The 22,848-nt window shown below is 39.7% G+C and overlaps 1 protein-coding gene across 4 annotated transcripts in view; it reads right to left on the reverse strand.

Moving 5' to 3' along the window:
* Positions 1 to 22,848, reverse strand: part of NDRG3 (NDRG family member 3) — a gene marked incomplete at both ends in the record, with an annotated part of 55,750 nt that overhangs the window by 16,704 nt on the left and 16,198 nt on the right. For all 4 annotated transcript variants that reach the window (XM_084247465.1, XM_084247463.1, XM_084247464.1 and 1 more), the window contains 6 exons: positions 1,949 to 2,005; positions 7,465 to 7,551; positions 14,847 to 14,907; positions 15,897 to 15,959; positions 17,675 to 17,795; positions 18,953 to 19,058. In XM_084247465.1, coding sequence (XP_084103591.1) covers positions 1,949 to 2,005; positions 7,465 to 7,551; positions 14,847 to 14,907; positions 15,897 to 15,959; positions 17,675 to 17,795; positions 18,953 to 19,058 — 495 coding nt within the window. The remainder of the gene's footprint in view (positions 1 to 1,948; positions 2,006 to 7,464; positions 7,552 to 14,846; positions 14,908 to 15,896; positions 15,960 to 17,674; positions 17,796 to 18,952; positions 19,059 to 22,848) is intronic.

Consider the following 22,848-nt stretch of genomic DNA (forward strand, 5'->3'; position numbering starts at 1 on the left):
AGGGTTGATATGGGACTGAGAGATGATAAATTGACAACTGACACCTCCGATGTAAACAACAGAGATAAAAACAAGAAACAAAGTGACTTAGAGACAAGGAAAATCCTGGAAATGTTAATTTTCTCACAGAATAAGATACTGCACCCATGAAAATGAAAAAGATGCTACTAAAAAAAGTGAGAAAACAAAAAAGTATCCTTGGAACTTAAAAAATAACAGATGGCAGAAATTCTCAATAGAAAGTTTGGAAGGCAAAGGTGAAAAAAAAAACTCTATTAGGAAGCAGAACACAGACATACAGGTGAAAAATATGAGAAAGAAGAAAAAGAGTGTCAGTTCAGGAGAGCCAATGTCCTAATAACTGGCCAAAGACAGAGAAAGTAAGGTAAGAAGTAAATGATAGTGCTCATGAAAAATCATTTTAAAACTAAAGGATATGTATTTCCAGATTTTAAGGGCACAACTGAATGCCTGACATAATGGATGAAATAGATTTACCAAGGCATATAGTAAAATAATTTAATGATATTCAGGACAAAGGTGACTAATTAATTAAAAAAATATTCAGGACAAAGAAAACATATATACTTCTAGAGAGAAAATGTTTCATATAATCAATCAAGAATCAGAATAAAAAAAAAAGAATCAGAATAGCAGTATTAAAAGCTGAAATTCAACAGAACAATGCTCACAAATTCTGATGCAAAAAGATTTACAACTTAGATTCTACACTGAGCCAAAATATCACTTAAGTTTAAAAAAAACAGAAGACAGCATCAGATATGCAGGATGGGACTGGGCTGCCAGGGGAGCCAGTCATGTGGTTAGAGGACTAGTCCCATCTTCAACCTCTGGAGAGGGAAGAGAGACTGGAAATGAAGCTCAATAACCAACTGCCAATCGTTTAATCAAATATACCTATGTAATGAGGCCTCTATAAAAACACAGACAGGGTATGAAGAGCTTCTGGGTTGGTGGAAACAGATTCTGGGAAAGTGGCTATTTCTGCAGAGGGAATAGAAACTGTGTCCTTTTCCACATACCTTGCCTTTTATCTCTTCCATCTGGATGTTCCTTAGTTACATTCTTTTATAATAAACTGACAATTTAGTAAGTAAAATGTTTCTGAGTTTTGTGAACTACTTTAGCAAATGAATAAAACTCAAGGAGGAGGATGGAAACTTCAATCTGTAGCAATTAAGTCAGAAGCATCAGTGACAACCTGAACTGCAACTGGTATTAGAGATGTGTACATAGGGGAGATTGTGGTAAGGAGGCGAAGTGTAGTCTTGTAGGACTGAGTGCTTACTCTACTTATGGGATCTGATGCCATCTCTAGGCAGACAGTGTCAGGGTTGAGTTGAACTGCAGCACACCCAGTTGGTATATGACAACTGCATGGTGGTGTGGAAAAAAACTCACACTGTATTGGTGTTAAAATTGTTATCATTTAATTCCTACCAACATAGATAAACTCACTTCCTCTTAAGTATAGATTTCAGTTTCTTCATTGGTAAAACATGAGTATTTAATAAAATAATTTTTAAGCTTTTTTTTTTTTTAAATTTTTAAGCTTCTTTGAGTACTAACATTTCGTGGTTTCTTTTCTTCCCTCTGAAATTTCTATTTTTGTGAAGCTTTCCCAGACCTTATTCCAGTTCTAAAGATGTTTGGTGAGGCACGTGATATTGTCAAATATTAACAGATGGCATGGTGCTTACAGAAACACGTGGGGGAAGGGAGAGAGACACTGCTTTGTCTCAACTCACCAAACCCCAAGAGCCATGCGGCATATATTTCCCTTAAGGTTAGCCTTTGCTAGGCCACATGCCTTATACTTATAATGCACCCAAAATGTTGCCTGCTAGGATCAGGTGAATTCTAAGGTGCCCCTTCTATCCCAAGGTAAATAAGGCTTTGCTTGCAAGTCAGTAAATACAGCACTTACCTGCCCAAAGTGATGAGCCAAAATAATGTCCACAACATTGGTTGTCAACCCTGAGAGCTGAAAAGATAAAAATTCTGCGTCAAAGGAGTAAGCACAGGGCCTCCCTGGTGGCGCAGGCAGTTGAGCACAGCGCTGTGAATCTGTCCGCAGCAGTGCTGGTTCAATCTCCGCCGGCTGCGGAGCAACCCACATGGCGCGGCAGACCTCTCCTGTCTCACGCGCTGCTCCCCTCAGCAGTGTATTTCAGTCAGTCTGCCTGTTCTGTTCCCTGCTCTGTCTCTGGTGAATCCTCTCACCCTCTGGCACATCTGGCCTGTACCCCATTTCTTGTATAAATACATCTTAAAAAAAAAAAAAGAGTAAGCACATGTAAAAATTTATCAAGCTGTCCACATAAGATTAGTGTACTTTACTGTACATATGCTATCCTTCAAGAAAAATATAGCTCAATGTCACACATTTTCATGAGATGGTGGTTTCCAAAGACACGAGAGTAAGAAATAAATGAGAAAAAAAAAAAAAAAAAAGAAAAGTCTCTTTTCAAGGATAATAATATAGCCTATTTTGAAACAGGCAGCTGGAAGAAATACTGACCATTCCTTCTTTGAAAATGTGAGACAGAATTTGCCACTGTTTGCTACTTCATTCCTGCTCATATTCATGCATTTGTATTAGATTCATGGCTAATAAGAACTGACTTACAACCATTACACCAAGTCACACCAAAACAGCTTTTCAAAATAACTTTCAGTTTTTGCTATCTTCATTTCAGGAAGTGGGAGGGAATAGCTATGTTTACAGAACATTTCTGCAATTTGAACATTTTTCTCTTAATTTTTCTCATTTCAAAACAATGCATAACACAGTCTAATGCAGCAGTATGTATAAATCTGCAGACTGTTATTCTATTTTTAGAAAAACTTCCAACTCAAATTATGTTGCAGACTCTCTGTAAGCCTTTTTCCTTGGTTTTATGGTCAATTCATATTGATGACTTAAATTAGAGGTGAAGTACTGAGTTGGGAGTAAGGATGGAGAAAAGCTGGTAAGAGAGATAGCTGTGGATATGGATGAAGCAGGATCATATAGTCCCAGAAAGACTACGGAAGAAAGAAGTCTAGAAAATCTTCACATTCATCACTGATCCATAGGTTATAAATTAGACAATTAGAAATAATAACCATGGGCCTCCCTGGTGGCGCAAAGGGTTAAGATGCAACCTATGAAGCTGTCAGCAGCCTCTCCAGCACGAGTTCAATTCCCCCGCTGGCCAGGGAGCAGTTGCCCACATGGCACAGCAGACCTCTCCTGACTCGCCCACTGATTCCCTCAGCAGTGTACTTCAGTCATTCTGCCTGTTCTGTTCCCCACTCTGTTTCTGGTGAATCCTCTCATCCCCCACACCTCTGGCCTAAACCCCAGCTCTTGTATGCATAAATAAATAAATCTTTAAAAAAGAAATAATAATCTCACTTCATGTTTAACATTTATAAGGTCATTTTTAAGCTTTGTAAGAATTTTATTAGGTCATTATACATGTTACTCAGAGTGTATAGTTTCATTGTACTCACATACTAGGTAGGAATTAAACAAATTTTAAATAAACCAGATTGTAAGAAAAATTTCCATAGCATCCAGCAATAGCACTGTTATTATTTCATGCAAAGCTAGGGTACACATCATTTCTCCAGAACTTAAATGCAGGGAGGGATATCATTTTTAGAATCTGGTCTGCTGGTAGGTGTAATGTTTTAATATTTGAAAATAATCATAAGAGCAATACATGCTTATCACAGAAATTTGGGAAAACAGGGAATATGGAAAAGAAAAAAGTAATCTGTAATGCCACCAGCCAAGGATATAACTATGAATAGGAAATTATTTTTCTTCCTATGCATATATGTATTTAATCAAATTGGGACATATATAGTTTTATGTCATTTTTAAATACGAGAATTCCTTTATGTCCTTAAATAACCAAATAACATAATTTTTGGTTATATGGTTGTGTCACAATTTTGTTACTCCATATTTTAGCTCTAGGCCATTTCCATCCTTTTGCCTTATAAATGCTTTCATGAATATCTTGACTTGATATTCTCATTGTGTGATTTTTTTTTTCAATTTTAAATAATTTTTTTTTTAAAGATTTATTTATTTGTTCATACAAGCACTGGGCACAGTCAGAAGCACGGGAGGGTGAGAAAATTCACCAGAGCCAGAGCGGGGAGCAGAACAGGCAGAAGGACCGAAGTACACTGCTGAGGGGAGCAGCGGGTGGCAGGAGAGGTCTGCGCACCATGTGGGACCCTCCTCCAGTGGCCGGGGAGCAGCCAGGGATCGAACCGGCGCTGCAGAGGCTGCAGGCAGCTTCACAACCAGGCGCTCAACCGCTGTGCCACCAGGGAGGCCTCACTGTGTGATCCTAAAGCAAATTACTTCATTTCTCTGGGATAATAATAGTATTACTTCACTGGATTGTCCTGAGAATGAAAGGTTTATACATATATATTTATATAGAATATTTATATGGAACACTGAAGAACAGTGCCTGGTACATAGTAAGTACTACAGAGGTGTTAGAGTTAAAAACAAAAACAAAACTATCGTCCTTCTATTTTTATTTTATTTATTTATTTGTTTGTTTATTTATTTATTTATAAAGATTTATTTATTTATGCACACAAGAACTGGGGTACAGGCCAGAGGTGTAGGGGTAAGAAGATTCACCGGAGACAGAGTAGGGAACAGAACAGGCAGACTGACTAAAATATACTACTGAGGGGAGAAGTGAATGAGTCAGGAGAGGTCGGCTGTGCCATGTGGGTAGCTCCCTGGCCAGGAATTGAACTTGTGCTGCAGTGGCTGCAGAAGCTTCATAGGTTGCGTCTTAACCCCCTGCATCACCAGGGAGGCCCTGTCCTTCTATTTTATTTTTAAAGATTTATTCATTCATTCATTCATTTATTCATTCATTCATTCATTTATTTATTTGTACATACATACATATATACATACATACAAGCACTGGGTACAGTCAGAAGCACGGGAGGGTGAGAGAATTCACCAGAGCAAGAGTGGGAAGCAGAGCAGGCAGAGGGATGGAAGTACACTGCTGAGGGGAGCAGCGGGCAGCAGGAGAGGTCTGCGTGCCATGTGGGACCCTCCTCTGGTGGCTGGGGAGCAGCCGGGGATCGAACCGGGGCTGCAGAGGCTGCGGGCAGCTTCACAACCCAGCACTCAACCGCTGCGTCACCGGGGAGGCCCTGTCCTTCTATTTTAAATCTTTGTTGTACATATCCTTCACATAAGTCCTTAGATATTGAATTACTGGATATCACGGTGAAGTATCAATAAAGATTTTTGATACACGACAAGTTGGAGAGACTATCTCCAATGATGTATTAGAATGAACATGTATGGTAACTTAAACGTGTTTTTAAGTTGGTATTTATTTTCTAAATGAAACAATCATATTAGGCATCTTTTAGTAAACAGTGAGGTTTATTTTTCTCTCTAAAAAATTTCATGTCATTGATGTTATACATAAAATGTAAAATAGGGCCTCCCTGGTGGCGCAAGGGGTTAAGCACCATACTATGAAGCAATCTGCAGCCTCTGCAGCACAAGTTCGATCCCCAGCCAGCCACAGAGAAACCCATATGGTACAGCAGACCTCTCCTGACTTGCCCGCTGCTCCCCTCAGCAGTGTACTTTGGTCAATCTGCCCGTTCTGCTCCTCACTCTGTCTCTGGTGAATCCTCTCATCCCCACCCCCTGCATCTCTGGCCTGTACCCCAGCTCTTGTATGCATAAATAAATAAATCTTTAAAAAATATTATATATAAAATGCTATATATAAAATTGTATTTTCAGATTATACAAAATAACACTTGTATTTCAGCAAAGAAAATGTTTCAAAATTGCTTCCTTCCAACCTAAAGAGTCAACTTTTTTTTAGTATGGTGAGTTCAGTGCAAATGGGATATAATAAAATGTTTTTCCTCTTGTTTGCTCTTTCATTCAGATTGTTGCTGGGATTATTTATATTTGTGAAGTTACCAGCAGATCCTTATAGTTTCCTATCTCCTTGAATAGATTTTAGATACCATTCTATCTAGATAGCAAATTCCTTCATTTTTTAGATAAAAATAAATTTCATTCACATCTTTGTCTTCCTTGAAGAGAGTGATTCATTCATTCATTTTACTCACTAAGAGAATAAAAATGCAAACCATGGATTGGAAGAAGATATCTGCATGTACCCAGCAAAGAACTCAGTAACATGATTAGGAAGGGTGGGGGTGGGAGGGTGGGGTAAAAGGTTTGAGTAGTCACTTCTCAAGAGGATATCAAATGGCCAGTAAGTTTTAGAAAAGGCACTCTACATTGAGGGCCCTTAGAGAAACCCAAGTGGAAAACACAGTTTTGTTTATCTATAAGCATAGCTTAAAATTAAAAAGATAGTACAATTAAAAACTATTTAATAATTAAGGCTATTTTGGTGATGACTACCATACAAAAGCAAACTAATATTACAAATTAAACTGCTCTTTTTAATTTTACAAAAATTAAAAGGGGGCCTTCCCTGGTGGCGCAAGGGGTTAAGTCTCAGCACTATGAAGCTATCTGCAGCCACTGTAGCACAAGTTCAACCCCTTGCCAGGGAGCTAACCCACATGGCACAACAGACCTCTCCTACCTTGCCCCCTGCTTCCCTTAGCAGTATATTTCAGTCAATCTGCTTGTTCTGCTCCCCACTCTGTCTCTGGTGAATCCTCTCACCCCCACCCCCTTGCACCTCTGGTCTGTACCCCAGCTCTTGTATGCATAAATAAATAAAATAAATCTTAAAAAAAAACAATAAAAAATAAAAGGACTATCAAATGTTGGTGAGGATTTTGTAACAAATGGAACTTCCATGCACTGCTGGTATGTGAGTTGGGCAAACACTTTGAAACACTAAACATACAGCTGTTCTATGAACCAGCGACTCTGCTCCTAGGTATACAGATCCAAACAAATGTGGATGCCTGCGAAAAGGCATGGGAAAGAATCTGCATAGGAGCCTTATTCATAATAACCAAATAACAAATGACTCATTTCATGTATTCACACAATAGACTACTAAACAGCAATTTAAAAGGACTATTGCTACAACATGAATGAGACAGACAATATTGACTGAAAAAAGGTAGATGAAAAGAACATTCTATTATTTCAGTTATATGACATTTAAAAATAGATAAAACCAATCAATCTATGAGAAAAGAAGACAGTTACTTCTGGGAAGGAGAGGAAATATTAATTATGGAAAAGGCACAAAGGGAATTCTTAGAACTGGAAATAGTCTGTAAATTGATTGGGTGGTGATTTCATATGTAAACATTCATTAAGCTGTATACTTAATTTCTTGCTCTTAACTGTATATACCACAAAGAAAAAAATATAAATAAAACACGTAAGTCATTTTGAGAAGAAACAAGATGAGCCCACGGACACCATGTGGTACTTACTTTGGAGGCTGCCCAGTCAATCCAGCCTTTAGCACAAGGGTCAACGTTAATGAGCACAAGGCCTTCCACAAGCTCTGGATGATTGAGCTGAAATATGAGACAAAGACAATAGCATGCAAGTTCCACTCACAGGGTTCATCTAAAAAAACTAGAGCATGGTTAATCAATTCTTACTATGCCTGCAGGCTTCAGATTTGAAAGCAAGACTTCAGAGAGGTGCTAAGGGGGATATTTTTTAAAAATAGCTCTATAAATATGACTTAGCATCTAGAAAACCAGTTTCTTAAACTGCTATCAAAATATCTTGCCTTGCAAAGATGTATGGGGAAAGACAGTTTTTTAATTTCACCAGCAGAAAAAGGTCTCTGTATCTCTGCAGCTTTTTGAATCATGGTGAGTCTGCCTTCAGGGGTAGTACAATTGGCGTAAGAAGCTGATGAAGTTTTAGACTCGCTGTTTGTTCCCAGTAGGGATTTCTGAAGTTCATTTCTCTGAAGCCACATGAATAGGTGATACCACCCCTGGAAGGCAGTTCTATCACCCAGGAGACATTTGAAAAGTTTCTTAAATAAATATCAATATGAGGGAGGGGCGGAGCAACATGGCGGCGAGGAGACGCTGCGAGTAAGATCTCCCATTAAAAAAAAGTTAATAGGGAGGAAAAGCGGCAGGTCCCAGTGAGAACTGGGACACGGAAGATAAACGGGTGACTCCAGCAAACTACCCGAAGAAGAAAGTGGCCATAAAAGAGGACTAGAAGGGAGGGAAGCGCAGAACCCTGCTCCCCTCCCCCGCCCACAGAGGCGGCACTCTCCCACCGGCAGAGAGGAGGAAAACAACAAACCAAAACGGCCAACAAGAAAAACGGACGCAGCAAGCGGGACTGTGAGTGGAAAGGAACTATTGCAGCCACCACACCCCTTGAACGGGAGCTGAGGCAAACCCTGCAGGATTCGCCGTGGCGGTGAGCGAACGGCTCCGGGCGCCATTAGAGAAGAACAAAGACCCCGGGAGACGCGCACACAGCCCGGGCTGCTGGTAAGCTTGCGCGGATAGCGGCGCGCTCGGCGCGCTTGAAAAGCAAGTGCAGACCAGGATCGCGGCTGCCCAGGTCCCCGCGCCTGCGACCTAGGCTTGGGAGACGACCTAGGCTTGCGGGGAGACGCGCGGAGGTCCTCACTGAGGTGAAGGTCCCTCCCTGAGTAAGCAGGAACCAGGCGCCCAGGCACGGGAGCGGTGCAAAAGGCGCCATTCCCGCGCCACTGAACTGGGCTACAGCCCGCGTCCTGGAACTGAGGGCTTTGGAATTGAGACCTGGGGCACGAAATTAGGGGCGTGGGTTCCCCACGACGGTGGGGCACAAGGCAGACACAGCACCCCAAAGCCGTTGAGGTGTACCCTACCATCCCCGCTTTGCTCCCTGTCCCACGGGGTGGAAAATCAGCTCCCCAAGGGCTCTAGGAGAGATCTTTGGCGCCACCTAGCGACGTGTAGCCAGCACAGGCTCTTGAAGGAGCTAGTGGCCAGCTGGGGAGTTAGCCCACACCCGGCCCCTTCCGAACAAGTAGTCTGAGCCCACAGGGAGAGCGAGCACCCACAGCCAGGGCAGACCAGGCACGCAGAAGAGTGTGCCTGACACCGGACGCGCAGGGAGTGTGTCCCACATCACCATTTTAGAACAGGGACATTTCTTCAGTAAAGACTACCTGCAGAAGGCTTCCTCAGGAGCCAGAGGTGAGCGGGGGAAGTTCGCCCACGCCAGACCCCCTCTGGCCTGCAGTCCAAGCCCAGAGGTGGAGCAGGAACCCACCGCCGGGGCAGACCAGGCGCACAGGGGAGTGTGTCCCCACATCGACATTTTAGGACAGGGACCTTTCTCCAATAAAGACTGCTTGAAACTGACAGATGACTCCTGGAGGAACCAGAGGGGAGAAGAGAAGCCCACCCAAGATGCCGGCCAGTCCCAACAACACAGTGTCCCAACGCATACGGCAAATTAGAAAACAGACAGTAGGGAGGAGAAGAACCACACGCAACCTAGCAACTCTCCAGAGAAAAAGCACACCACAAAAAGAAAACCAGCCCCCAGATTGCAACGACAGTAACTTGGAAGAACTTCTGAGCCTTCCAGAAAGAGAATTTAAAATTGCCGTGATTAAAAAACTGACAGAAGTCATAAAGGAAAACAATGATAAGGGAAAAATAATCAACGATCAGAAGAATGAAATTGAGTCCCTAAAGAGGGAAGTAAAAGAAATGCAGGAGATCAAAGAATTAGTGGAAGAACTAAAGAATTCTGGGAAAAGCAATGAAAGCAGAATTGATGAAATGGAAGAACGAATAAGTGCTCTTGAAGACACAGAAATAAAAAGAACCAAAACAGAAAAGGAAAGAGAAGTACGAAGGAAAAAGAATGAAGAAAGACTTCGGGAACTATCTGACTCCATGAGGAAAGGAAATATAAGAGTTATAGGAATACCAGAAGGAGAGGAGAGAGAAGTAGGAACAGAGAAAATATTCAAAGAGATAATTGAAGAGAACTTCCCAAATGTGAAGAAGGAGCTGAAAATTGATATACAAGAAGCAAGAAGAACACCAAACTTCCACGACGAAAAGAAAAAATACAGCAAGACACATAATAGTAAAGCTCCCAAGAATCCAGGACAAGGAAAAAATAATGAAGCTGGCAAGAGGGAAGAAACAGATAACATTCAAAGGAAAGCCAATCAGGCTGACATCAGACTTCTCCGAAGAAACACTACGGGCAAGGAGAGAGTGGAGGGACATAGTCAACAGACTCCAAGAAAACAGATGCCAACCAAGAATACTCTATCCCGCAAAGCTCTCCTTCCTCTTTGAAGAAAGAATATGGACCTTCCCAGAGAAACAGAAACTCCGGAATTTCATTGCAACTAAACCCCCACTCCAAAAAATACTACAAGGAGTCCTAAAGCCAGAACCTCAGAGGGACGAATAACAATGAAAGAAGGCCAAAAAAAAAAAAAGTTATTAAAAGAATAAATAAATAAAATCAAAGGAAAGACAAACACAATGGCAAATACAGATGTTAACATATCAATATTAACTCTAAATGTAAATGGATTAAACTCTTCAATAAAAAGACACAGAGTTGCAGCCTGGATTAAGAAACAAAACCCAACCTTTTGCTGTCTCCAGGAAACACATTTAGCTACAAAAGATAAAAATAGGCTCAAAGTTAAAGGATGGAAAACAATCCTACAAGCAAATGGACCAAAAAAGAAAGCAGGAACAGCTATACTTATATCAGATAAAACAGATTTCAAACTCAAAAAGATAAAAAGAGACCCCAATGGTCACTACATTATGATCAAGGGGACAATACTTCAAGAAGAAATAACACTCATTAACATATACTCACCAAACGAAGGAGCACCAAAATATATCAGACAACTGTTGTCCTCTCTGAAAACAGACATCAGAGAAAACACATACGTAGTGGGAGACTTCAACACACCACTATCAACAATGGATAGATCAACAAGACAAAAAATAAGTAAAGAAACCAAAGCTCTAAATAAGGACCTAGAGCAATTGGGCTTAACAGACATCTATAGAACACTAAACCCCAAAAAAACGGAGTACACATTTTTCTCAAGCGCACACGGATCATTCTCCAGGATCGATCACGTACTGGGGCACAAGACAAACATCAACAGATACACCAAGATTGAAATCATATCAACCATCTTTTCTGACCATGAAGGCATCAAACTAGAAATAAACCATAAAAAGAAGGCAAGGAACTTTCCTACCTCATGGAGATTAAAAACCACACTACTGGAAGACCACTGGACTAATGAGGAGATCAAAGAAGAAATTAAAAAATTTTTTGAATTGAACGACAAGGAGGACACCAATATCCTAAATGTATGGGATGCAGCAAAAGCAGTAATAAGAGGAAAATATATAGCAATAGAAGCTCACATCAAGAAACAAGAAAGAACTCAAAGAAACAACCTAATCTCGAAGCTCAAAGATCTAGAAAAAAAAAACAAAAAAACCCCAAAACCAGTAGAAGAAAAGAAATAATAAAAACCAAAGCAGAAATAAATGAAATTGAAACTAAAAAAACAATCCAAAAGATCAATGAAACCAAGAGCTGGTTCTTTGAAAAAATCAATAAAATAGACAAACCCCTAGCCAGGCTCACAAAGGAAAAAAGGGAGAAAGCACAAATAAACAGGATCATCAATGAAAGAGGAGAAATCACAACGGACACAGCAGAAATCAAAAGAATAATCAGTAACTACTATGAACAGTTATATGGAAACAAGTTTAATAATCTAGAGGAGATGGACAAATTCCTACAACTCTACAATCACCCAAAGCTAGATAAAGAAGAAATAGAACACCTAAACAGACCAATTACAATTAGCGAAATTGAAATGGTAATCAAAAACCTCCCCAAAAACAAAAGCCCAGGACCTGATGGATTTACAAATGAATTCTACCAAACATTCAGAGACGAATTGTGCCTATCCTTCACAAACTCTTCCAAAAAATTGAGAAGGAAGGGACAATACCAAACACGTTCTATGAAGCCAACATTACACTAATACCAAAACCGAACAAGGACAACACAAAAAAGGAAAACTACAGGCCAATCTCCCTAATGAACACTGATGCAAAAATCCTCAATAAAATTTTAGCCATCAGAATCCAACAATGTATCCATAAGATAATTCACCACGACCAAGTAGGATTCATTCCAGGGGCACAAGGATGGTTTAACATCCGAAAATCAATCAACGTTATCCAACACATCAACAAAAAGAAATATAAAAACCATATGATAATATCAATAGATGCTGAGAAAGCTTTCGACAAAGTGCAACACCCATTCATGATAAAAGCCCTTGAAATTCTTGGGATACAAGGAACATACCTCAACATCATAAAGGCCATCTATGACAAGCCAACAGCCAGTATCATTCTCAATGGTGAAAAGCTGAAAGCAATTCCATTAAGATCTGGAACAAGACAAGGATGTCCACTCTCACCACTGCTTTTCAATATAATACTGGAAGTCCTAGCCAGGGCAATAAGACAAGAGAAAGACATCCAAGGAATCCAAATAGGAAAAGAAGAAGTCAAACTATCACTATTTGCAGACGATATGATATTATACATAGAGAACCCCAAAAACGCCACAGAAAAGCTAATTCAACTCATCAATCAGTTCAGTAAAGTGGCAGGATACAAAATCAACATGCAAAAGTCAGTAGCCTTCCTATACACAAACAATAAATCTGAAGAAGAAGAAATCAAAAAAACCATCCCTTTTGTTATTGAAACAAAAAAAATCAAATATTTGGGAATAAATCTAACAAAAGAGGTAAAGGACCTATACAAAGAAAACTATAAAACACTGTTAAAAGAAATAGAAGAAGACACAAAGAAATGGAGAGACATCCCCTGCTCATGGATTGGAAGAATAAACATTATTAAAATGGCCATCCTTCCAAAAGCAATATACAGATTCAATGCTATTCCAATCAAAATTTCAATGTCATTCTTCAAAGAAATAGAACAATTATTGATGAAATTCATATGGAATCACAAAAAACCCCGAATAGCCAAAGCTCTCCTGAAAAAAAAAGAAGGGAATGGAGGCATCACACTCCCAGACTTCAAACTATACTACAAAGCCATAATCATCAAAACTGCATGGTATTGGAACAAGAACAGACATACAGACCAATGGAATCGAATAGAAAATCCAGAAAAAAACCCACAGATTTATGGTCAACTAATCTTTGACAAAGGAGCAAAGACTATGCATTGGACCAAAGAAAGTTTGTTCAATAAATGGTGCTGGGAAAACTGGGTCGCTACATGCAAAAGAATGAAGCTTGACCACTACCTCACACCATACACAAAAATCAACTCAAAATGGATTAAAGAACTAGACATAAGACCTGAAACCATAAAATATATAGAAGGAAATATAGGCGAAACACTACGTGATCTGCACATCAAAGACATCTTTACAGACACATCACCCAAAGCAGTGATAGTGAAGGCAAAGATAAACAGCTGGGACTACATCAAATTAAAGAGCTTCTGCACAGCAAAAGAGACAATAACAAAAACAAAGAGAAACCCCACCAACTGGGAGAACATTTTTGCACCCAACACTAATGATAAAGGACTGATCACAAAAATCTGCAAAGAGCTGATGAGACTCAACAACAACAAAGAAAATAATCCAGTCAAAAAATGGGCAGAAGAGCTAAAAAGAAACTTCTCTGAAGAGGAAATGCAAATGGCCAACAGGCATATGAAAAAATGTTCAACATCACTTGCCATCAGGGAAATGCAAATCAAAACTACCATGAGATACCATCTTACACCAGTGAGAATGGCACATATTAAAAAAACTAGCAACAACAAATGCTGGCGAGGGTGTGGAGAAAAAGGAACTCTTCTGCACTGTTGGTGGGAGTGCAAACTGGTCCAACCACTGGGGAGAGCTGTGTGGAGATTTCTGGACCTACTAAACATAGAGCTTCCATATGATCCAGCAATTCCACTCCTAGGTATTTACCCAAAGGACACAGAAACATCAATTCCAAAGAACACCTGCACCCCTATGTTTATAGCAGCACTGTTTACAATAGCTAAGCTTTGGAAACAACCCAAATGCCCAAAAATAGATGACTGGATCAAGAAGATGTGGTACATATATACCATGGAATATTACTCAGCATTCAAAAAAGATAAACACATGCAATTTGCAGCAACATGGATGGCGCTGGAAGGGATCATGCTCAGCGAAATAAGCCAAAAAGAAAAAGAAAAATACCGGATGGTCTCACTCATAGCAGGAATCTAGAAAACTTAAATAAGGGACCAGGAAAATGAATAACTATAAGAAAGTGAAAATCAAAATCAACAGAAAACTATGAACCAGAGACACTTTTAGGGGGGCGGGGGCGGGAGGGGAGGGACTGGGGTCAGAATGGGGGGGCTGCAATTGTATGGGGAATATAACAATAAAATTTATAAAAAAATAAATAAATAAATATCAATATGAGTTTTGAGTTTCTTGGTGAACTTGGTAAACTCTCTAGCTTACTTTCTCCTCATTGATTATGCTATTAGGAAAATCTGATTAACAGAGAAGTATAAAAAATTATATTTACATGCAGTCCTTTCTTATGCCTATGACAAACTTTATGCATTCTTTTTTTTTTGTTAATGATATAGTATAAGTAAATAGCAATTTCTTATAAGAAAAACTAACATATGACCCAAGACAGTACTGCATCACTTACATAATAAGTACTATGACCAGATGGTGCCTCAAGGTTGTCAAGACTAATCCTCCACATACTTACTGCAAATCTGCTGAGGATATAAGCTCCGGCTCCAACTCCAACCCCAATGATGCTTTTCAGACTGTGAGAGGGACATAGCAACATTAACAGGGTTAACTCATTTGGAGGTAGAGTGGCATAATAGAAAGAACACAACTGTATTCAAATTCTGGCTTTCATACTTACTAAATGTAGAATTGGTCAAGTTACTTTAACATTGTGAGCCTCAGTTTCCTACCTATAGAACAAAATATGACCACCTATATATGATTAAAACCTGGGAGTTATCATTAATAGCTCACTCTCCTATAAACTCCCTGTCCAACTCATTAGCAAGTCATATAGAATCACCTCCAAAATATTTCCATCTACTTTCCTCCATCCTCTGCCCCCAATAGCATCCAGTATCAAGCTATCATCTCTTGTCTGGACTGTTGTAGTTTAACCGACTTCTCTGTCTTTCCTCTTTTACTTCTATCCAATATATTTTCTTCACAGCTAGAGTACTTTTTTTAAAAAACACTTAAATAGCTTCACTGACATGCAATTTACATAACATAGTGATCCTTTGATCAGATTTGAAAAGATTAAGTTGGATATCACTTTCCTGCTTAAAATCCTTCAAATTTTTTCCTTTATATCTTGAATACAATCTTAAATTCTTACCTGATCTGTTAGACCTATGTTACCTGGTTCTTGTCTATTTCTTGAATTTCACCCCATGTCTTTCTCCCACTTGTTCATTTGGCCCAGGACTTTTAGATATGTTATTCCTTTTGTCTGGAGTCTTCTTGTCTGAGTAGCCCCCTTCCATTTGCCAGTTCCAGCCTAGGTGACACCTTCTTAGAGAGGCATTCCCTACCTAGCTTTGTCTGCTGTGTAGATACTGCCTTTATTGTCCATCACAACACCCTTCTTCTTAGGCACTTTGCATACCTGTTAATTCTCCCACTAAGATGTAAACTCCTAGAAAGCAGTAACTACTGTTTTTCTCACCATCATACCCCCTAGATCAGACACACAGTAGAAAGTCAACAGAGGCCACGTAAAAGAATTGCAGAATAAACCTACCTTAAGTGGGTGAGAACAGACGGTAGCATTTCAGCCAACTCATCCATTGTGGGGTATTGGTACCTGAAATCCAGAGGGATATCTCCTGAATTAGAATGCATTCATATTTCCTACTAGAACAGCTAGAAAAGTAGGGAGCTCTTAGCATGGTAGTCATAGAGTCACACACATACTGCAATTACTTCCAGGCAACAAATCACCTCCTTTGAGGCTTTGGTAAAGAGAATGCGTTTATCTAAGAGCTCCCTACTTTTCTAGCTGCTAAGAAGAAAGTAAAAGAATTACATGTTTCTATATCCTACAGAGCAGCCTCTAGGACCAGAGGAAGCCATTTGGAAAGAACTGGTAATGAGGCTCTCTCAGAGTATTTCCAGCTCCCTAACAATCACTTTAATTTAGGGTTCAGGCTCAGAAAATTCCCAGCAGTAAGTGTCACCTCAGGAGGTGGCTCTTGTTTGGCTGCTTATATTTAGGCAGGTATATGCAAAAATAAACCAAGCTTTATAGGTCTAGGCACAAAGTCACAAATCCTGGGCTCCTCATTATGAATGCTGTTGAGGCATAGGATAACACGGTTATTTTATTGTTTGCTTTTGAATTTGCTTCATGATATAAACCACGCGTCCATTATGGTTACAGAATCAAAGGTGAAAGGGATCTTATGACAGCCTCCTATATATAAGGCATGATCTGCGCTACATCTGACAGGGAAGTCTGCCTCTGTCTGGAACACCTTAAACAATGAAATTCTCTTGAGTCATTTGTGCACATATTTGTGTGTATATGAATATTGAAAGTAGAAAAAAAATCTTATTGGGTATAAACTAGTCACTGGCCAACTGACATTTGAGAAACAGCTTAGACATAGTCAATAACATGGGTTCTTGAGTCAAACTGCTGGGATTAAAAATCCCAGCTCTGCTACTTAATTGCTATATAACTAATCTTGGCCAAATTACTTAATATCTCCGAGCCTCAGTTTCCTCACTTGTAAAATGGGAAAAATAGCAAACCTATTCTATAGGGTTGTGAGGATTAAATTTAGTCTTTAAAGTAAAGTAGTGCCAGGAATATTGTTTTAGTAGTGTACAAGTGTTAACTAGCATTCTTCTGCAATGGTCTATTTCACAGCAGTCAGTCACAAAGGCAGCTCTGAAGATGAGTAAGAGGGAAGGGAAGAACTACCATCCCACAGTTTGTGATTTCTCTCCTCCTCCAAACTCCGCTCAATAATTAAGGAAGAGTTGGGGAGTCCATAGTTACATTCTATGCCTGCTTTGCAGAGATTGAGAGCTTCAAGTACAGCTCTGAGAGAACACTTCTTAGAATAAATGGTTACACTGATATTCAAATTCTTGTCACCAGATTGGGAGGTAAGGTGCAACCAGCAGCCCAGAGGGATCTGATCTGAGTTTGGGCCTAGATAGCTGAGTTTCAGGAAGGAACACAAAAATGACAAATCCTAAATAGATGAGGATGAGGACAGATAAAAGTGATAAGTGGCCATTCCAGACACTCATGCCTTGTGATTAAAGGGAGGCAGGTTCCTATTTATCCCTGGAGGTGGGAAAACATGCAGTTTCCTTCAACAGGTTGTACAGAACAGTCCCCTCAGAGCCAGGAGAGAAAATATGAGGATGGGTGGTTATGTATAATCTATCTGCTGTGCTAGAACCAACCAGTATGGGAAGGGAAGTGAACGTTACTTATCCCACAGAAGCTCAGACATTTGCTTTTCTGAGTGCATGCCGCCCAGAAGATCTTAATTGTGGCCTTACCCTGTTGGGAATGAGGGTGCACCTTCCTGTTGGCCTGGGGCATCCACATGACAGACAGCAAAGTGCTGGGTAATCTCTTGCATATCCTCAAAGTTAAAGAATGCATTGAAACAGGATTTATCTGCAAGAGTGAAAATACTTATAAGTCATAGACTCTCCATCTCTCCTCTGTTCAGTCAATTCCATCTCACTTCCTCTTTTACTCTCTTTTGATCACTGTTCCACTAAAGTGATGTACCCGAACAGTCTAATTCAAGTTGCCCTGAAGGCTGAATACCAGACATCTCAATGATTTGAAAATCACAACTAATTCTCAATTCTACGCAATGTCTATATTAAGTTGAAACCAATACTGGTGATGCAAAAAATAATCTTATACCAATAATGCTGTCATTTCTCATGTAGCTCATCGCCCTATGTGCCATAGACACACTGACTATACCCCAAGAACATGGCTACAGTATCTTGGACTGCTTACATTCACCATGTAGAAGACCGTCTCTTGGCAAAGTGCTAGGGTGCATGGAGAGGCTGTTCTTCAATTTCTACCCTGTTAATATAACTGCTAAGTCACGTCATGCTATAGACTATAGTCTCAAATGCAGTCACCTCTTAAAGTTAGAGAAGAAGGGAAGGGAAGGGGAAGGGAGGGGAAGGGAAGGAAGGAGAGAGAGATAGAAAGGGCTGTGGGGGGGGAGAGAAAGAAAGAAGGAGGGAGGGAGGGAGGGAGGGAGGGAGGGAGGGAGGGAGGGAGGGAGGGAGGGAGGAAGGAAGGAAGGAAGGAAGGAAAAACAGATGTATACAGAAGACTCCATGTGTCTGTGGCCACTGCCAGAATCTTACAATAGCATCTGGAAACATCCACTGAAAGCTACTGATGATAGGCCATGGCAAGGATACTTTATTAATTCATTGAAGAACTCACAACAAAATTCTAACCTGAAATATGAAAAATCCTAAGCAGCATAGCCTTAAAAAAAAATAAAAACAAACCCTTGTTGATTTCAGTACTTTTTTCTTAACTAGTTCATCACACAGTCTTCATCCTTTAACAGATATGTCACAAAGGTGAGATATAATTCTAGGATCTCCCAAAATACTTCTCAGGAACTTCAGCCCTGCCATTAACATATGTAGCAATGAGAAGGGACGATTAGGGCAAAGAGGAGAAAACCTATGGTCTATTGGAACCCTAGGGTTTCTTTTCTCTCTCTCTTTTTTAATATACAAATATTAAGTATTAAGCTAAAAAGGGAAGGTATAAAATTAAATACATACGATTGAGGCCAATGTCATGGTATGTAAGAATAACTGGTCTGTTTCCCTTCGGAAGGCCTCTTATCGTGACGTGGACCACACCATGAGTTGTTTCTATGTCATGTTCCTGTAAGAAGAGAATGTAAAGTCTCAACAAAGGCAGAATGGATTCCCTGGGTTGCTGAAGTTTCACAATACCTGATTCACTCTCTCCACCTGGGGCAAGGACACATCACTGATCTACAAGCATACCAGAGAGGTGTTACACAGAATATTTCCACTTCCTTATTCCTTCCAAATAAACAAATGAATGAAATATATACTTTCTCATCCACAAAGGTCACTGTTTTAAGGGAGGGGAGTTAAAGATCTGTTAGGCACTGGTTATGCAGAGGAGATCAGCAAATTGGGCAAGGAGTTAGGTAAGAATTGGTGGAAGAAAAGTTAAGGAAGCAGAAGACATGAAAAAGCTGCTAAGTAATAACCAGAGGTTTCAAAGTCTCAAAATGCATGTTTAGGAAACGGGTGTGTCTACCTAAAATCTCTCCCCTTTCCTGGGAGCTGTCCTAGATCACAGAAAAGGCTCATGGCTGTCAGGTTTGTAGAAAGTAACCAAATGGCCACAGCTTACTGGAATTAGGTGGCATCTGGTCTGTGCTGGGTCAGAATCCTTCCCTGCATTATGATTAAGAGATTCCATCCTCAGCTCAGTTCCTGCCTTGAAAACAGAAGTAAACTTAGGAACTCATAGTAGATTCCTGATTTGAGCTGTGTATGCTTGTAAGTTCTAAGACATCCCTGCATTACTCTGGTTTAATTTAGCTTGGGGGCTTGCTCCCTGTACCTCAAACCAAGACCCGAGGAAAGTTTAGAATGTAGTCAGAGCAGAATCCAGGTGTTGAATAAAACTGGAACAAGATGCAATTGAAGCTGCTGAGACCAGCACTAAAAGTGGTTGGATGTTAAAGAAAGGGACTGTAGTAAAGTTAACTGAGATTTATCCTAGTCCTCTTCAGTGTCTCTATTTTTCAAAAATAAAAAATTAGCATGCTAGTCAATTTTTGCTGATGAAATCTGCACCAATCTCAGAAAATCTTATAGTAGACAGGGCAAGAATAACTGTCAATAAAAATCCCAACAAAGGCAAAGGGCTCCCATTCCAATTTAATGTGCTATTGATGACGAACCTCATCAGAGCTTTCATTTCTTTTCGGGTGTGGGGCATAGTACAACGTTAAATTAGCTGAACAACAGTGTACCTCAAAACATAGGCCCCAGGTTGGGCCAGATAGCGTCAATAAATCAAATCGTGAATGACTCATTATTTCTGCTATTCTTTATTAAATCTTATTTCTCCATTATGTCTTATCCAAGTCAATTCAAATGTTCAAAAAAAGGGAAGAAATAAATGAAGGAGAGAAGCAGGCTCGGTGAACTGGCCATGAAATAAAGTATAGGGTTTGAATGGGAGGAATACAAAGAAATAAATTTCTGTGCACATTTCTCTTGTAGTCATGTCAGACTTACTGAAGAACCCCTTTACCACCAGGTTCATTCATTAAACAATTTATTGAGTCCCTACTACCAGACCCTGGGGAGAACACAATGAACAAGAGAAATGAGACACTACTTTTACAGAGATTGTGTCTAGAGACAGGGAAGCAGACAATAAACACAAATCAACCAGCCCATAATAAGAGCTTGTGGTAAGTGCTATGAAAGAAATGAATAGGATGCTGTTATAGAAAATTGAGGAGGATGACATTAGTAGTCAGGCAAGTACAAATTAAATTCAATGAGATGCAATTTCACAAACACTAGAATCACAAAAAAAAAATTTTTTTTTAAAGATTTATTTATTTTTATACAAGAACTGGAGTACAGGTCAGAAGCACGGGAGGGTGAGAGGATTCACCAGAGACAGAGCAGGGAGCAGAACAGGCAGACGGACTGAAATACACTGCTGAGGGGAGTAGTGGGTGAGACAGGAGAGTCTGCTGCATTTTAACCGGCTGGGAAACGAACCCACGCTGCAGAGGCTGTGCACAGCTCCACAGCACTGCGCTCAACCTGCTGCGCCACCAGGGAGTCCCCAGAATAACAAAATTTTTAAAGTCAGATAATACCAAGTATTAGTCAAGATATAGAGAAATAACTCTCATAACACTGTTGGCAAGCATGTAAACTGGGACCAATTCTGGACAACAATTTGATAATTTCTAGTAAAGTTAAGAGGTGTCTACAGCACTTTTACTTTTAGGTATAATCTAAAGAAAATCTCAAACGTTGGCAGATACACAAAAAGCACAGAGACAGACAATGCAGCCTTATTTGTAATATCTAAAGACTTGGAAATAGTCTATTTCTCATTGGGAAAGTTGATAAATTGATATATTACATAATGAAGTAAATAATACTGAATGAACTAGAAATAGAAGCATTGATAATGAAAATCTTGAAAATACTGAGAGGAAACACAGAAGGATATATTTAAATATACCACTTATATATTTTTAAAAAAAGCAACACTATATAGATTATATGTTTACATACATATATTTAAAATGTAAAAACTTGAAAGAGAAGGGCTGTACACTAAACTTTAGGATTTTGTTTCCTTCTGGGAGGGGTGAAAGGTTCAGAAAGAGAATTGCAGGAGGTTTTGATCTCATTTTATTGCTTGAGTGAAAGAAATAACTAAGAGGAAGAGGAGAAGCCTGTCCCTGCCAGATGGGTGATACTACAGGAGAATCAAAACTGAAGAGTGTGCAAAAAATTGTCACCTTGACAATCAACTTACTGGGAGTCTTTTTTTTTTTTTTTTTTTGGGGTCCACTCAAACCTTCAGTAGGCTCTTGCTTAGACATTCCAGCTTTGCCCTAACTGTGCTACCGAGAACTAAGGGTAAAACCAGTTTATACCTTGGTTCTAGGGTTAGCAGGCCCTCCCAAGGCCAGGAAATAGATGATATTATGTGTGATTGGAGGACAGTGAGCTGTCAGGAGAATGATGAAGAAAAGGGAGTTATTAAAGATAGGATATAAAAGAACAAATTGGAAGTAGATGAGGGAACAGGGCCAAGTAATTACAGCAGGTGCTTAACTAATGTTGTTTTAGTCAATATTATTTGGTTATGTTGAGAAGAAAAATTGATTCCACACTGGGACAACTGTCTGTGTGGAGTTTGCATGTTCTCCCCATGTATTCATCGGTTTTCTTGGGGTTTCATTATATATCATTTTGCTTAAAGTGGCAATTTCCATGAACTTACTGACAACCTTAAGAGAGGATTTACTAAACTTTGTCATTATTTCATAGTCTGGATGAAAGTCATAGTTAACACTAGTGCTCTACAAAATTTCAACATTTTAAAAAGATCTCAGCCCCTACTTCCCCATAATATGCCCTCATATTATGTGACCACTAAAGTGTCAAAAGGCCAAGAGTCTATTCTATTTAACTGTTGCCCTATTTGGAACAACCCTTGGTTGTCAGTGTCTCATAGTTTTTTCTTCATTTTCAAAGTGTGTGAATGTAAATGTGCTTAGTAGAATGAAAAAATATGCAAAAGAAAGAAGACACCTCTGTATGGACTTGGAAATACTTCCTTGGTGACCCTGTGTGTGAATAGTTTGAACACATCTCCATCTGGAGATAAGAGTGAACAGACCCTGTCTATGGAGCTGATTCACGTTCAGGGAGTGATGCTACGGTCACCTTTCAGCTATACAGGCTGTTTCTCCAACTACCTTGCCCGTCACCCCAGCATTCTATAGATGGTGTGACTACACAATGAGAGGTTGTGCTCAAACACAGCTCAAGGTAGAGCATATATATGAGGCTTTGGTCATAGCTCTTTCCCAGTAATCTCTGATTACGTACTGTCTTCAAGGCTATGTACTTCTGGAACATGACCC

The sequence above is a fragment of the Talpa europaea genome, assembly GCF_964194135.1.
Source record: "Talpa europaea genome assembly, chromosome: 11".
Classification (NCBI taxonomy): domain Eukaryota; kingdom Metazoa; phylum Chordata; class Mammalia; order Eulipotyphla; family Talpidae; genus Talpa; species Talpa europaea.